The sequence below is a fragment of the Macaca thibetana genome, chromosome 2 (assembly GCF_024542745.1).
Source record: "Macaca thibetana thibetana isolate TM-01 chromosome 2, ASM2454274v1, whole genome shotgun sequence".
NCBI lineage: Eukaryota > Metazoa > Chordata > Mammalia > Primates > Cercopithecidae > Macaca > Macaca thibetana.
In genome coordinates this window covers 134,654,757-134,672,684 of record NC_065579.1, presented here as the reverse complement: position 1 = coordinate 134,672,684, position 17,928 = coordinate 134,654,757, and the positions used below count along the sequence as shown (strand labels likewise).

The following is a 17,928-nucleotide window of genomic DNA, read 5'->3' as shown; positions in this document are numbered from 1 at the left end:
TGTGTATTTCTCACAGGCATGAACCAACATCCCACCAGAATGTTATTGCTGTCATGGTTTCTTTGAGCCCCAGGAACCATTATTATAGCCTAGAATTTTCAGATTACAACAAATCACAGCTCCACACATACGGCTGCACACATACGGTCCCTCAGGGCATATTTTCCCTATGGACTGTACCCCTAGTTCAGTTTTAAGCAATCTGGAAACCTGCTCCAACATTCACTAGAGAATTAAAGACTAATGTGTTGAAATTTTTCAAAAAAAAAAAAAAAAACCACCAAGAAGGTGTATTAGTCTATTCTCATGCTGCTAATAAAGACATACCCGAGACTGGTAATTTATAAAGGAAAGAGGTTTAATTGACTCACAGTTCCACAGGGCTGGGGAGGCCTCACAATCATGGCACAAGATGAAGAAAGAGTAAAGGGGCTTCTTAATGGTGACGGGCCAGAGAGAAATGAGAGCCAAGCGAAAGGGGTTTCCCCTTACCACGAAACCATCAGATCTTCTGAGACTTATTCACTACCTCAAAAACAGTATGGGGAAAATCATCCCCATGATTCAGCTCTCTCCCACCGGGCCCCTCCCACAACATGTGGGAATTATGGGAGCTATAATTCAAGATGAGATTTGGGTGAGGACACAGCCAAACCATATCACAAGGCTTTGTTCCCTATGAACCAACAGGAGAGCATTATTTTTAAACACTGCCACACATGCTCCCCAAAGTGAGGAACAAAAACGAATCACATCCTGTGTAGTGAGAAGCTATCCTGACCATTGCTAGCTCTGAAAGAATATAACAGAAAGACCTAGGAGCCCTGCAAGCCTTGCACTGCATACCACCCTAATTTCTTTCAGACAGGACACCCTGCAGGAATTGAACTGAATCATTTAGAATTCCCAGATCCAATATCATCCATTAACTGCTTCTGCTTCCCGTTCAGCTCCATTTCTCTAAGGGAAATTACACAGGAGTTCTTCTGGGCCATGAAGAAATACAGCTGATGACAACCACTCTACAATATTCTGGGTCTGCATCATTCTACTTCCAGGGAAATAAACTTCACTGCTTACTGAAACCGCAGCGTCCATCAGTGGCCATTTAGGTCTGCAACTAAACAAATGTCAAAGATGTTACTGAGAAGTTACCCAGAAACACTTGTCTGCAAGGCTCCTAATGACAATCAGATCCTTTGTATTAAGAGTAAAAAAACTTATAAATGTGACCAAGGATTATAGCGTATAATGCCAGGTGACAACATCTCCATAACCCCTTATCAGCTCTTTTCTACCTGGAAGATAAATGAAGCCCCTAAAATTCTATTCCACAGGTATATCATAAGATAAATAGGTAATCCTCCCTTTAAAGACTATCTTTAAAGACTGCTAGCCAAAGCATAGCAGAGGCAAGAAAATGTTTACAAACACTGTTTTGCCTGTTAGACTCTAGAGGAAGCAAACCATGGCACCTGTCATTGGATACATTAAAGCCAAGATTTTACCTTCTTAGTCCTTTAGTGCCTACTTCTAACATTCTGCCTCACAATTTTGCAACTTCACTTCCCGAACTAATAGTATCCTATGGATTGTCTTGTGTTCCCCTCCACTGTAAAAAATTCAGTAACACTTTACTTTTTAAAATATTATTAATAATACCCTAAAATCATTTTAAACCACAGAGTATGGAATCTTTTAGCTGTTTGCTTATCTATCAGTAGAGACATCTCTGCTTCCACCCTTCTCAGGTGATCCTGGCAGTACAGTGGTGTGGCTGCCGAGAATGCCATGGGCTGAATACATTCCTTCAATGGCTCTTCCACACTGCAGCTCTCTCTGGGTATTACTGAAGAAACAGTAAGCACTGTAAAGCCATTCCATTAGCCCAGTCAGTGCTTTTGACATTGTTTCACAGTGAAACTCAACTCTTAAAATGATGGACAGTCATAAAATACTGAGTCACTGCGCACTTCTCAGGTTCCAAACTGCAGTGCCTTCTAGATAGTAAAATCATTATTTATTCAGCAGCTGCCTAAAATTCCACTTACTATCATCAGGGTGGGGAGTTTGGCAGGTGCAGTAAGCGCAGTAAGAAGCTGGAGTGACAAGAATGTTTTTCAATCACATGTGATGACTGCATCAACAATACATCCTTATTATTAGTTAGGCTATATGTAATTGGCTTACACTATTTAAAAATAATAATGATAACGGCTCAACATTACTCATTTTACTCTGCCCTCGTATTACAGAAAAGAAAACTTGACGTCAAGGTCACAAGGTCACATACACACAGCTAAATAGTGGCAAAACTGGAATTTGAACCTAAGTTTAAACTTAAAAGCCCTAAAAGTGATTTTCCACTTTATTGTAATGCCTCAGGCATTTGGCAGTTATTTGCTGGCAAACGAATGAGAGTCATTAAGCTTGAAGCCAATGTTAGACTGCTGAACAACAAAATACAAACTCCATGATAAATTGAGAGGTTGTAAATAGATGCTCTGCTAGTCTTCTACTCCAGTAAAAAAAAAAAAACTTAGAGCAATCACTATCTCTTCCACCAAGCCAAAACTATTAACTACAACCAAACTTATCAGCAGAAGAAAAACCCAAATAAACCAGCAAATTTTTCACCAAGTGCCCCTAACATCCTAGCACATCTAGGATGGGTTATGGCAAAAAACAACAACAACAACAAACTGTCATTTTAGTTTCTCTCTCAGAATGACACAAAACCTTCAAGAATCAGAAACCATTAAAAAATCACAATAATAAGCAAAGAAAGGAGATTTAAAGTGAAGAAGAATCAGAATCAGAAACCAGGCTAGGCACAGTGGTTCATGCCTGTAATCCCAGCACTTTGAGAGGTTGAGGTGGGAGGATCACTTGAGGCCAGGAGTTTGAACCAGCCTGGGCAACATAGTGACATCCTGTCACCACAAAAAATAAAAAGTTTTTAAAAATTAAAAAAAGGGCTGGGCATGGTGGCTCACGCCTGTAATTCCAGCACTTTGTGAGAGGCCAAGGCGGGTGGATCATTTGAGATCAGGAGTTGGAGACCAGCCTGACCGACATGGTGAAACCCTGTCTCTACTAAAAATATAAAAATTACCCAGGTATGGTGGTGCATGCCTGTAGTCCCAGCTAGTTGGGAAGTTGAGGCAGGAGAATTGCTTGAACCCAAGAAGCAGAGGTTGCAGTGCGCCAAGATCGCACCACTGCACTCCAGCCTGGGTGACAGAGTGAGAGTCTATCTCAAAAAAAAAAAAAAAAAAAGAGAGAGAGAATTAAAAACTGGTCCCTTGTGCCCAGTACACTTCTACTCTGAAACTCAGGAACCTTTCATTACCTTCTGAAATTGAATTCCTACTCAGTGCTCACCTGAAAGGTGAGGGGGTTCCACTTCATCTGGCATCCAGTAGAGCACGATCCTGCCCTAACCCCCGAACATCACATCAACCTACCACCTAAGGAGTACTCATTCTATGCCAGTCACTGTGCTGACTGTCTTACCTCACCATGAGCTCATGGGGCAACTATTCTCATGCCCAAATCACCAATGAGGAAACTGAAGCTTTGAGGAGGTCACAGAATTCTGGCATATCCAGAATTTAAATTTAGGCCTGCCTGATCCCACATACTTAAACATTACCCTATACTGCTTTACTCTATTTAAGTCAACAATGACAGAGTAGTAGGCACACTGCTTCATTTAAAGGCCATAAATACTGAAAGGGAGGCTGTAGTCTGAAGGTAGAGACCAATGAACAGATAATTTGCACAAATAAATATAATTGCGATCAAGTGCTGTGAGAAGAGTTAGGGCAAAGTTATACGGACCTGGGACCTGAACGATGAGTAAGACAGTGCCATCTAGGGGGAAAGGAGTAGCAACGGACAGGTATCACAGGCAAAGAAAATCAATTGGTATCTTGGGCATCTCGTTCTCCATCATTACCACAGTCTAATATTTACTTCAAAGGCCTACTTCCTCTATCCTTCTGCCCACAGCCATTCTGCTGTAATTTTCACTAGCTAATTTAAATCCTCTTTCCAAACCCTGCCAGAATAAATACTACACTTTATTAATGTTCCTAGCAAAGAAAACATAGGGTAGTACTAAACAGCCAGTACAGCAGACTTAAAACATCTGGCACAAAGAGCCAAAGAAAGCAAAAAAAAAAAAAAAAAGCACATGGAACACCACAAGGTCATGCCCAATTTCCAAACTAATTTCAGTTACAGGAGGCGGAAGAATTAGATTTATCAGGAGTCAAAGCAAGATCCTAAAGGATTTGTAAAAATGGAACCCAGATTCCTCATAACTCATCTATTTTATGGAATAGGACACTTCAGGCTGAATTGGAAATGAATTTCAGACCCAAATGACAATTAACTGTGTCACTTAATCTTTATCTTATATAAATCAATAAATGTCTACTTAAAACAAGGGGGTCAAAAGAATAATATAATGCCTTAAGTGAAAACATTGTATAAAATAATCAAGTTCACTTGAACCCAGGAGGCAGAGGTCGCAGTAAGCCAAGATCATGCCACTGCACTCCAGTCTGTGCAACAGAACAAGACCCCATCTCAAAAATATATATATAATAATAATAATAGGCCAGATGTGATGGCTCATGCCTGTAATCCCAGCACTTTGGAAGGCCAAGGCGGGTGAATTGCCTGAGCTCAGGAGTTCAAGACAAGCCTGGGCAACACGGTGAAACCCTGTCTCTACTAAACTACAAAAAAATTAGCCATGCAGGGCAGGATGTGCCTGTAATCCCAGCTAATCCAGAGGCTGAGACAGGAGAATCGCCTGAACCTGGGAGGCAGAGGATGCAGTGAGCCAAGATCGCGCCACTGCACTCCAGCCTGGGCGACAAAGCAAGACCCCGACTCAAAAAAATAATAATAATAGGCCGGGCGCAGTGGCTCACGCCTGTAATCCTAGCACTTTGGGAGGCCAAGGTGGGCGGATCACAAGGTCAGGAGTTTGAGACCAGCCTGGACAATATGGTGAAACGCCATCTCTACTAAAAATACAAAAATTAGCTGAGCTTGGTGGCGTGCACCTGTTATTTCAGCTACTTGGGAGGCTGAGGCAGGAGAATCGTTTGAACCTGGGAGGTGGAGGCTGCAGTGAGCTGAGACTGCACCACTGCACTCCGGCCTGGGTGATACAGTGAAACCTCGTCTCGAAAAAATAATAATAATAGTAATAATTAAGTGAGCCAGGCACAGTGGCTCATGCCTGCAATCTCAGCACTTAGGGAGGCTGAGGCAAAGAATTACTTGAACCCAGAAGGCAGAGGCTGCAGTGAGCCAAGACTGTAGCACTGCACTCCAGTCTGGGCAACAGAGTGAGACTGTCTCAAAAAAAAAAAAAAAAAAAAAAGATCAGGTGTGTTTCATTAATTAAATAATTTTTACTGAATGCTCTTTGTATTGGAAATGGGAGGAAACGATGATTACATAAAATAGGATGTCCAGGAACTAACTCTATGTTAACTAGCCTAAAGAACAACATAGTAGGCCAGGCGCGGTGGCTCATGGCTGTAATCCCAACACTTTGGGAGGCTGAGGTGGGCAGATCACCTGAGGTCAAGAGTTCGAGACCAGCTGGCCAACATAGCAAAACCCCGTCTCTACCAAAAATACAAAGGTTAGTCAGGCGTGGTGGTGCGTGCCAGCAGTCCCAGCTACTCTGGGAGGTGAAGGCACGAGATCACATGAACCTGGGAGGCAGAAGCGGAGGCTGCAGTGAGCTGAGATCGCGCCACTGCACTCTTGCCTGGGAGACAGAGCGAGACTCCATCTCAACAGAAAGAATGACATAGTGAAGGTGGAACAGCCATTTCCTAACTTGTTTTATGGTAATGTTCCAAATGAACTGCTATCTGTGAGTGCTATAAATCCATTATTAGACTGCTCTGAGTCTCTAAGCAGGTATCAAAGAACCTAACTGGGCTATGAGGGCCAAGGATCACACTTTGTCTTTTCAACCACACAGTAAAACGATCAGTAATGTAATCTGAGTAGAAGAAAAATGATACTCTAACACTATCTACATGTTTACCTGGCACCAAAGAAAAATCCCAACTTAAATCTCAAGAAATCAAATACCCTTTGGGTTTAAAGCACACAAATTACACCTAGAAAATTTTCTCTTCAGTGGAAAGTCACTTTACAAACCTAAGCCAGGCACTTTCCAGAAATAGAAAAATTACTCTTTGAATTAGATAGCAAAGGTTTCTCAGCCTGCAAATGAATCTGAGCCACTCTGAATATACAGCCTTCATCCCAGCTATTAAAGACCTCTTCTGGGCAGCCTGCATTCTGGCCACAGATTAATGTACATAAGTACCACAAATAAATCAAGATAGCCCAACAGCAATTCTGAGGAGTGGAGAACATTCTGCCTAGTCCTTGTGTCCAAAACATTGGCAAAATGAGTAATCAGCAGGGTACGGGTAAGTGACAGCAATCAGCAGAAATGAGAGATCCCACAACTCACTTTTTTGAAGAGAAACTAGGAATGGATCTCAACTACTTCCTATATCTCTTACTACTCCTCAAGACAAAATTAGGAGTAGGATGAAATATTAATTCTCAGTTTTTGTACCACTGAACTTAAATATAGCATTCATAGCCTGTCATTTCCCACCAGCAATCCCTTTATATCATAATTATGTAATACTTTTTTTTCCCAGGGGGTGGGGGGGTGGTATGCAGCTCAGGGGAGACCTGGTCTCACTCTGTCACCCAGGCTGGAATGCAGTGGCACTATCATGGCTCACTGCAGCCTCCTGGACTCAAGCCATCCCCTTACTATCTCAGCCTCCCCAGTAGCTAGGACCACAGGCACGCAGCAGCACATCCAGCTAATTTTTTTTATTTTTTTATTTTTTTGTAGAGACCAGAGTTTCACTATGTTGCCCAAGCGGGCCCTGAATTCCTGGGCTCAAAAGATCCACACCCTTCTTAGCCTCCCAAAGTGCTGGGGTTACTGACATGAGCCACCATGCCCAGCCTATAATACAATTTATACTCAAATAATCCCTTTTTCTTCTAAACCCATTCTTTCTTCTCCACCCTATAAGTGCTATTTGCTGATGGCACAACCATATTCCCCACCATTCAATCAAATCCTTAAAAGGGTCTTTGCAAATTCCCCTTTGTCCTGTACATCTGACTTAATTGCTAATTTGTACTCATCCTACTTCCATAATAATGTGTGCCTTTCCCCTCCTCCCCAGCTGCCTCCCTCAATGTCTCTCAACCAGACCTCTGTAATAACCTTGTAACCAATTTCCTTGTGGATGGTATCTATTGCTGCTAAATTAATCCTTTGGAAACACAGGTCTTATCTCATTCCTCTGAATAAAAACTTTCAGTGGCTCTCCATGCCTAATGTCATACTCAGTCAAGGCCTGAATGGGAGTATGACTGAATCTACTTTTCCAGTCTTTGTTTCTTTTTCCTTCACTAAGGTTATGCCTAATCCAACAAAAAAAATTTACTTCCCTCAGCTGTACCTTTGCTTTTCCCACTGTTCCTGCTTGAATGTCTTTTTTTCCCCACATGATACCGGAAATTCCAAAAGGGCAAGAACACTGTCTGCTTTGCTCCCCATTATATTCATGCTGCCCAAAACACTGCTTGACATATCTGTTGAATAAATGAAATTCCTCTACTCTTACAACCCAGCTCAAAAGCCACTCCTGCCACTGTCCAATCAAAACTTAGCAAACAGCCTTACTAAAGAAAACTCCTCCAATGTCTTAATGGGGTGGGGTCAGGGGAGAATTCCAAAAGCATTTTGTATCAATCTCAAGGCACTTAATATTCCTATCCTATACATGGCACAAACCCTACCATAAATGACCTTGTCTAGTACATTCATAAGTTATCTATCACAATGCCTTGCACACAGTTTAAGCATGCATAGAATAGATACACTTCGCTATTATTATTCATTCATTCATTTATTCAGTATTTAAAGAGCTTGTCATGTGGCAGGGACTGTTCTTAGCACTGGCGTACAGCATTGTAAAATATGATAAAGCCTTGCCTCTGTGAAAAGGGGCAAAGAATATTAGAAACAAGAGAACAAGATAATTTCTGATGGTTAAAAATAATGAGAGGGGCCGGGTGCAGCGGCTCATGCCTGTAATCCCTGCACTTTGGGAGGCCGAGGTGGGTGGATCACCTGAGGTCAGGAGTTTAAGACCAGTGTCGCCAACATGGTGAAACCTCCCGCATCTGTACTAAAAATACAAAAATTATCTAGGCATGGTGGCACGTGCCTGTAGTCCCAGCTACTCAGGAGGCTGAGGCAGAAGAATGGCTTGAACTTGGGAGGCAGAGGTTGCAGTGAGCCGAGTTCGCGCCATTGCACTCCAGCCTGGGTGACAGAGTGAGACTCTGTCTCAAAAAAAAAAAAACATTAAAAAAAATTTTTTTTTTTTGAAATAAGATAGAAATAAGAAAGCCCAAAGCTAGAAACAAAATACCTAAATTATGAAGGTGAGAAATGTAGGTTTCCTTTCTTTTCCTAGATTTTCCTCTGATAAGAACTATTTACAAATGATGAAGCCCATGTATTGGCATTAAAACATTCTCTGGACAAAATGAGCTTTCAAGAAAACAGTGGCCAGGCACGGAGGCTCACACCTGTAATCCCAGCACTTTGGGAGGCTGAGGCGGGCGGATCACAGGAGTTTGAGACCAGCCTGGCCCACATGGTGAAACCTCGTCTCTACTAAAAATACAAAAATTAGCTGGGTGTAGGGGCGGGTACCTGTAGTCCTAGCTACTCAGGAGGCTGAGGCAGGAGAATCACTTGAACCCCCGTGCCACTGCATTCCCAGTGTGGATGACAGAGTGAGAGACTCTGTCTCAAAAAAAAAAAAAAAAAGAGTGAAGAAAAGGCAGGCAACGTATCTAATCTAGATTTTAAGCAACCTCATTCTTAACATTATGCTACATTTTGCATACTGAAGTAAGAATATAGGTTCATAGGCTGGGTATGGTGGCTCATGCCTGGCTGAGGCAGGCAGATCACTTGAGGTCAGAAGTTTGAGACTCGCCTGGCCAACATAGCGAAACCCCATCTCTACTAAAAATACAAAAAATTAGCCAGGCGTGGTGACGCACGCCTGTAATCCCAGCTACTGGGGAGAGGCTGAGGCAGGAGAATCACCTGAACCCAGAAGGCCGAAGTTACAGTCAGCTGAGATCACACCACTGCCCTTCAGCCTGGGCAACAGAGCAAGATTCCATCCCCTCACCTGCCCCCCCACAAAAAAAAAAACACAAGCAAGCAGCATCCCACTATAATAGGTCTAAGATTAGGTAAGGATTATATTGAAACATATCAGGGTTATGGAATATGCAATCTACCAATACTTTTAAAACAAAACAGTAGCATGATAACTAAAGGGGGTAAGCTATATTTATACTTACATGGCTTCCCTGGGAAGGTCAACATAAAAGAACTATGGTCTCAGGGGCAAGCATGGTGGCTCCTGCTTGTAATCTCAGCACTTTGGGAGGCTGAGGCAGGAGAATCTCTTGAGCTCAGGAGTTCCGGGACCAGCCTGGGCAACATAGTAAGATCCAGTCTCTACTAAAAAAAAAAAAAAAATAGGGCCAGGTGCAGTGGCTCACGTCTGTAATCCCAGCACTTTGCGAGGCCAAGGCAGGTGGCTCACGAGGTCAGGAGATCGAGACCATCCTAGCTAACACGGTGAAACCCCGTCTCCACTAAAAATACAAAAAATTAGCCGGGCGTGTTGGCAGGCGCCTGTAGTCCCAGCTACTCGGGAGGCTGAGGCAGGAGAATTGCTTGAACCTGGGAGGTGGAGGCTGCAGTGAGCCAAGATCGCACCACTGCACTCCAGCCTGGGTGACAGAGCAAGACTCTGTCTCAAAAAAAAAATAAAATAAAATAATAATAATAATAATAATAATAATAATACTTTGGGAGGCTGAGGCAGGCAGATCACCTGAGGTCAGGAGTTCAAGGCCAGCCTTGCCAACATGGTGAAACCCTGTCTCTACTAAAAATACAAAAACTAGCTGGGTGTGGTGGCACGTGCCTGTAGTCCCAGCTACTTGGGAGGCTGAGGCAGGAGAATCACTTGAACCCAGGAGGCAGAGGTCACAGTGAGCCAAGATCATGCCACTATACTACAGCCTGGGCGACAGAGCAAGACTCCGTCTGAAAAAAAAAAAAAAAAGAGAGAGAGAGAGAGAGACAATGTGGAAAATGTGGCCTCACTATGTTGCCCAGGCTGGTCTTAAACTCCTGGCCTCAAGTAATCCTCCTGCCTCTAACTCCCTAAATCCTGAGATTACAGGCGTGAGCCACCACACCCAGCAGCAAAAATCTTTTTTAAAAAAATTAGCCAGGCATAGTGACATACGCCTGTGGTCCTTACTACTTGGGAGGCTAAGGTGGGAGGATCTCTTGAGCCAGAGCCCAGCGGGTGGAGGCTGCAATAAGCCATGATCATGCCACTACACTCCAGCATGGGCAACAGAGGAAGAACTTGTCTCAGAAAGAATTATGTTCTCTATAGTTATCAGTCTTGGCAGTTGCTGAAATATAAAAAGGAACTTCTTAAAATGCATTAAACACAAACAGAGCAGTATCTAATAGGATAATTTTAAAATACTGCTTTACTTCATCAACAAAACTATGTATGTCCTAAAAAATACCAGAGGACAAAGTGCTTAACCAAAGTCCAACTTTATACATGAAATCTGTTCAGAATTAGCTGGGTGAGGTGGCAAAAGCCTGTAATCCCACCTACTCGGGAAGCTGAGGCAGGAGAATCGCTTGAACCCAGGAGGTGGAGGTTGCAGCGTGCCAAGACCGTGTCACTGCACTCCAGCCTGGGCAACAAGAGTGAGACTCTGTCTTAAAAAACAAAAAACAAACAAACAAAAAAAAACTGTTTAGACCTTCTCAGTGGGAGTACACGCTTTCTGGAAAGCAATTTGGCCATATGACATAATATGCATTTTTGACCCAAAAACACCAACTCTGGAATGCATCCTCAGGAAATGCAGATCAAATTGAGTACAACAGGAAAACATAGGAAATCGCTCAAATGTCCAATGAGGGAATTACCAAATAGGGTATATCCACAAGACATACCACAATGGAATAAACTATGAAGACATGAAAAATGTTTTAGATAGAAAAATGCATACACTGTTAACAATTAAACCAGAATATAAAGCATTATAAGTAATATTATCTCAGAACTTTTTAAAAGACATCTGGATAGACATATTAAAAAGATAAAAACGAAATGCTTTTAATGTTTATAGTAGTTAATCTTGGATGGTAGAAATAAGTGGCTTCTTCTACTTTATACTATTCTTTTCTTATCTCCACTAATGAGCCTGTATTGTTTTGGTAACACAAAATTTTCAGAAAAAAAATGTTTAAATAATATTTGAGTAACTTTTTTATAGGTTCATTGTATTTTGTATCCATGTTCAGTAACCATCTACTTACTATATCTTTGAAAAACTTAAAAAATCCATTAACTTATGAAATATCTAAGACAGTCATTTAGAATGCATTATTGCACTCTAACAGCTTCTTAATGAGAACATTTGGCTTTCAAGATTCTTGGTCTGCAAGGAAAAACAGGTAACTGGAGAGGGGATGAAGGGTAGAGTACTTTATGGAAGGTAGAGATGTTCCTTTGTAACATGCCTCATTTTCCACAATTTGGAATCTATACTTGAAAACCACCTTATTGGAAGACTAGCTTCTCCAGTAAGTTTCAGATGTGTAAAACACCTAGACTTGAACCACAGCCCATTTTCTTTAAAAATGGTTTTTGCCATTCTTACCTCCCAAGAAATTAAATAATAAGCAATACAACCAAATACAAAATTATTTCTGCTTTTGGTTTTTCTTTTTTTGAGACAGATTTTCACTCCGTGGCCCAGGCTGGAGTGCAGTCGCCCAAATTCGGCTCAACGCAACCTCCGCCTCCCAGGTTCAAGCGATTCTCTTGCCTCAGTCTCCTGAGTAATGCCAAGCTAATTTTTGCATTTTTAGTAGAGACAGGGTTTCACCATGTTGGTCGGGCGGGTCTCAAACTCCTGACCTCATGATCCGCCCGTCTCGGCCTCCTAAAGTGCTGGGATTACAGGCATGAGTCACTGCGCCCGGCCCTCTGCTTTTTAAAGATATTAAAGGTACTTCAACAACTCAACAATGTCTGCGAGCCAGTTATTTAAATATCCAAACATAATATTCCACTCTCACTTTCCACAGATTATCATTCCTTCTCCTAATTCATGTTCATAGATAAATATACAGTCCTCAAATGTTAGTCAATATGCTTAAGATGCCTGGATTTAAAACTCTCTCTACTTTCTAGAGTGACACAGAGTGCTCATTACGTCTGTATTTCTGATTCTATAAAGCAAACATTTTATATACAATACAAAAAGTGCAGCTGATTTTTTAAATTAAATACAAAAAAGATGTTTAATGGATTAAGATCTCCCAATTCACAGTTCTATGGTTCTAACCTCAGCTGGATCTAAAGAGGTGGGAAAAGTAGAAAGTACACTGGTCCTGGATTCTAATTCTATCTCTGCTACTAATTAGCTTTGTTGCCTTAGGAATTCCACTTAACCTCACTGGATCTGCTAGCCACATCTAAAAACTGAAGGTTAAATTAGACTACTTAATTAAGGTTTCTACAAACTCTTTTAAAAATGATTCTAGGTTCATATTTCCACAGTCTTCCCAAATATCTTCTTTTCCTAATTCTCAGCAGTAATAAACTTTTCCTTGGATTAACCTCAGATATCAACAACGCGCAAACGTGTAAACAAATTTTTATACTTCCATTTAAAAAATACGTAATGTCCATAAGATTTATCCCGTATTATTTTGGTAAATCCTATTTTTTAAATAACTATAACATGTCTAAGAGCCCCAGTTAAAAATAACGATTACTCAACATACATTACACATGTAGGCACATGACTTATTGTGCAATAACTGCCAGAACAGTTAGCAATGGAAAATACTTCATTCCCTGACACTAATCAGAAAATTAAAAACTAGGGTGTTACTTTTTTATAACGTCCAAAACAAAAGAGAATACTACATATATCAAGTGTCTCTACATAAAATTGGATTAAATGAGGTATCATTTCAGTTTTAAAATCCTACGGAAAAGCATTTTAAGTCTGAGCATTCTGTAACTAAACAGCATTGTCTTTTAGACTTAAACCAAACCCTACATATAATAGTAATTCAGCTTCATGAACCTTTTGAGTAAGTTAAATGACATCTATTAAATCTTCCTTAATGTTTAAGGCACATGTAGTGACCTTTTAATTTGTTTACAAAATGTTGATTTTTACAAAAAGAAAACTGGCTTCAGCTGAAGCTTTTCATACCTGAGAAGTTGCTTCTTAAATTTGAATGAATAAATGGTCAACTTTCTAGAGTGACATGTAGTACTCAATACATCTGTATGTCTGATTCTATAAAGCAAACATTTTATATACAATACAAAAAATGCAGCTGATTTCTTAAAAGGCTAAGCTTACTATTTTGGACACATTGTTTCTACCTAAAAATCTGTAAAATCATCTTTAATCACTAACTTGGATTTTAATCACTACATCCTCAATATATTCTATAAGAATCAGGGGTTAGGTTAGAGCCTTGAGGTTAAAAAGTATGAAATTTACTGAGGTCCTCTTTTCAGCATCTTAAAAGCATCAGTGAATTACAGCTCAGATTTTTTTTTCTTTTTTAAATTAGTATTACTTTTAATTGACAAATCATAACTGTATACATTTATGGAATACAAGATGTTCTGATACATGTTTACCATGTGGAATGACTAAATCAAGCTAATTACCACATCCATCACCTTATCTTTGTGACTTTCTTTTTCTTAACTGAAGCTACCCACACCATTACAGTTTTTAAAAGGATAGTCTAATGATAACAGTGGGCCAGGCACAGTGGCTCACACCTGTAATCCCAGCACTTTGGGAGACCAAGGCAGGCACATTACTTGAGACCAAGAGTTCAAGAACAGCCTGCCCAACATAGTGAAACCCCATCTCTACTAAAAATACAAAAATTAGCTGGGTATGGTGGCGCACACCTGTAGTCCCAGCTACTCGGTAGGCTGAGGCACAAGAATAGCCTGAACCCAGGAGGCAGAGGCTGCAGTCAGCCAAGATCACGCCACTGCACTCCAGCCTGGGCAACAGAGCAGGACTCCATATTAAAAGAGGTAATAGTGGAGCCACTGGTTCACTTTGACTTCAACAGCTTTGCATTAGTTTTGTTGTTGTTAAGCATAATAATCTAATGGGGGGGTGGGGGGAACACATGATGTGATCACTTTCCACAATCCATAAATCCACTACTGCAGCCCACATCTGAATAGTGATTCAAAGTAGAAAATGATACTACCTGAGTCCCTTCTCAGTATTTTTCAAGCCATTGTTCCTGCATTCAATGGGTACACCCAATTACAAATAATAACAACAGTTACCATTTACCTATCCCCTTCTGTGGGCCAATATGAGTGCTAGCTACTTAACATTTTTCATGTCATTTAATCCCTAGAGTAACTCTGTAAGAAATATATCATTACCTCCATTTAATAGATGGGAAAGTAAGGACTCAAAGAGGATATAAGGCTGCTAAGTGGCAGAGCCAGATTTCAAATCCAGGGTTGTCTGACTTCAAAGGTCATGCTCATTAAGCTACACTGTCTACTGAAAACAGAAGCATGAAAATCAGCAAGAAGTTTCTCAAAGATTTGCTCAACTTTTCAGACTTCCCATGCATAACGACCTAACTGCAACAAATACAACTGGCTGTATTAATACACCTATCTACATGATACATTAATTCAATGTTGTCAAAAGAACAAGATTTACAAGATGACTCCAATTCTCAGCTCAAAGGGACATGAGAAAATTTAGTTAACTGAGCTCAACTTCACTCAAGCTTACGCCTCATCTTTTCCACATTATATAAAAGTTCTAGCAGGATGTGATGCTTCAAGCCTATAATCCCAGTACGCTGGAAGGCCAAGGCAGGAAGACTGCTTGAGGCCAGGAGTTCAAGACCAGCCCTGGCAACATAGCAAGAGCCCATCTCTATAAAAAAAAATTAAAAAAATAAATAAATAGCCAGCCACGGTAGTGGCACGTGCCTGTAGTCCCAGCTACTTGGGAGGCTGAGGCAGGGAGGATCACATGAGCCCAGGAGTTGGAGGCTGCAGTGAGCTACGACTGCACCACTGCACTCCAGTCTGGGCGAAGATCCTGTCTTCAAAAAAAAAAAAAAGAAAAAAAAATTCTAATATAAAATATGTAAATTCTAATATAAATATGTAAGTTCATTTTTCCTCATTAATTTTAGTGGTATTAGGCCAGGAACAGTGGCTCATGCCTGTAATCCCAGCACTTTAGGAGGCCAAGGCAGGAGGCTCGATTGAGCCCAGGAGCTCAAGGCTGGCCTGGGCAACATAGGAAGATCTTGTCTCTACCAGAAAAAAAAAAAAAAAAAAAAAAAAAAAAAATTAGTAGTATTAGATACACATTCCACCCTTCTATTCCTGTGGAAGCTCAAAAAATCATAATATTACAATAGGCGGCCAGGCACGGTGGCTCACGCCTGTAATCCCAGCAATTTAAGAGTCCAAGTCGGGTGGATCACATGAGGTCAGGAGTTTGAGACCAGTCTGAGCAACACAGCAAAACCCGTCTCTACTAAAAGTAATTAGCCGGCCGTGGTGGAGGACGTCTGTAATCCCAGCTACTCAGGAGGTGGAGGCAGGAAAATCGCTTGAACGTGGGAGGTGGAGGTTGCAGTGAGCTGAGATCTCGCCACTGCACTCCAGCCTGGGGGACAATGCGAAACTCCGTCTCAAAAAAAAAAAAAAAAAAAAGTAATAATAATAATATTAGAAAAGGAGCCGAACAACAAGCAGGTCAAACTTCCTTATACACACCATTCTTCAAAGGACGTTGGGGTTTCTGCTAATCTCTTTTTCTCCAAGACTTACTCACTCCTGTTGCTTTATTACTGCAAGGACTAAGAATCACAAGTTACCTATTTTCTCAAACATGAAAGCTGTGTTTGAATTATTCTTGTGTAACCTAACCAGTCGGACAGCTAGTCTTCAGGATTTCAACAGTCATTGAAAAGGTGGAAGAACTGCTGCCATCTCTCTTCAGAACAGTTCTAAAACTCCCCTGGCGTGTACAAGCCACTACCAGCTAAAACTGAGTCACAGCAACTCCTGGGCTCTAAATAAAGATCAAGGAGAAATTTTTCGCTCCTATTTCTTTCCCAACCAACCAAACAAGCAAAACGAAATAATCATCTTTCTACTCAATCATTGATGAACAAACACCACATTCTATGTAAGTCCTCCCTGCAATTTTCCTTCCACCCATTCCCTGCGCCTGCTAAGCTGTGTACCTGCCCAGTACCTTCTTTTCTCTTCAAGTGAAAAACACCATTGAAAGACCAACCCCTTTTTCGCAGGGTAGTTAACTTTATGCTGACTGCAGATCCATCTTATCTACTCTCTTAAAACAATTAACTTTTAGCTTCATAAATACTATGTATTGTGGGCTAGCTGGAGCTCAGCAATCAGCTTGGCCTCCGCGCCTGGGTGACGGGTGAAAACAAGTAACTAAATTAGATGGGGCGAGCTGCCCACAAAATTCAGGAAGGCGCCCACACTGGTCTCCTGCTTTCACAATGGGGCTATTGGTCCAAAGTGGCAACTTAAGAGAAGATCTTAATGCTTACGCTTTCTCATAGGGCTGACGGATTTGCCAAATCCCACCCTTTGGGAAAGTGACAAACTGGACTTAACTCTTTGGCTGCCCCTACTGGGCAAACCCAATGGAAACCCCAATCCCCAAGTGCTTTAAAAAATGTGACAAGCCCAATTTAACTCTTTCCGAGCCCCCGCGGCGTTGAGGACACAGCCCTTGGAAAATGTCTACATAGACTTAACCCTTCCGCTGCCGATCTCAGTGCTACTCCCCGCGCCGCCAACACGCGGGAAATTCCAAATTCTGGCCCTCGGGAGGCGACAGGCCCAGCTTCGCACGCCCCCCCCCGCCATCAGTCCCATCGCGCCGAGGGCCTTCTAGACTCAGGCCTTCTAGAGGCGCCGGGCCGGACTCCGGGCTGCGGAGCCCCGGGCGAGAGAGTGGGCGGGCACTCACCGCGATGACATTGACGAAGGTGGTCTTGCCCGAGTACTGCAGCCCCACGAGCGTCAGCTCCATCTCCTCCTTCCAGAAGAGCGAACGGAACCAGTCCAGCAGGCGGGAGATGAGCGCCAGCATGATGGCGGCCGGGATCGAGGACGGACGGGAGGACGGACGAGCAGCGGCGTCGACGACTTCCACACGAGCGGGCCTCCGCCCAGACCCCCCAACGGCTCCTCGGTGCCCCGGCGCGACACGGGCGCACACCGGCGGGCAGCAGCGGCCAGAGCCAGGAAGCTAAGCGGGTCATATGACTCGCCCTACCCCCCACGCCCTTCCCGGCGCCGCCGTCTGCACCCACGGCAAGAGCGGCGCGGCCCGTCTGACCAGGCCCCCCCGCCGCTTGCAGCGCCACCTGGTGGGAATGCCCCGCAGCACAGCGTACCCGCGGGCCCCCTTGAGGCTTTCTCTCCATTCATTCACTGTTGGTTCTTTCGTCATTCATCCACTTATTCATTCGTTAATTCATTCATTCATTTTTTTTCTATAATCGTTCATCAGCAATCTACTCTGCAGGAAGACTTCAAGACTCTGGAAGAGTTAGCGTGGAATAAAACTTCCTGTCCTACATTTTTGGTAGTAGCAAAAATAGTGTTAACTTAAAAA

At 42.3% G+C, this 17,928-nt stretch overlaps 1 protein-coding gene across 1 annotated transcript in view; it reads right to left on the bottom strand.

The window, feature by feature from the left end:
- Positions 1-17,630, bottom strand: part of ARL8B (ADP ribosylation factor like GTPase 8B) — a 54,648-nt gene extending 37,018 nt beyond the window's left edge. Inside the window, 2 exon segments of the mRNA XM_050778587.1 lie at positions 17,278-17,454; positions 17,456-17,630. Of these exon segments, the coding sequence (XP_050634544.1) occupies positions 17,278-17,454; positions 17,456-17,572 (294 nt within the window). The 5' untranslated portion in view covers positions 17,573-17,630.
- Between the last annotated feature and the right edge of the window lie 298 nt (positions 17,631-17,928).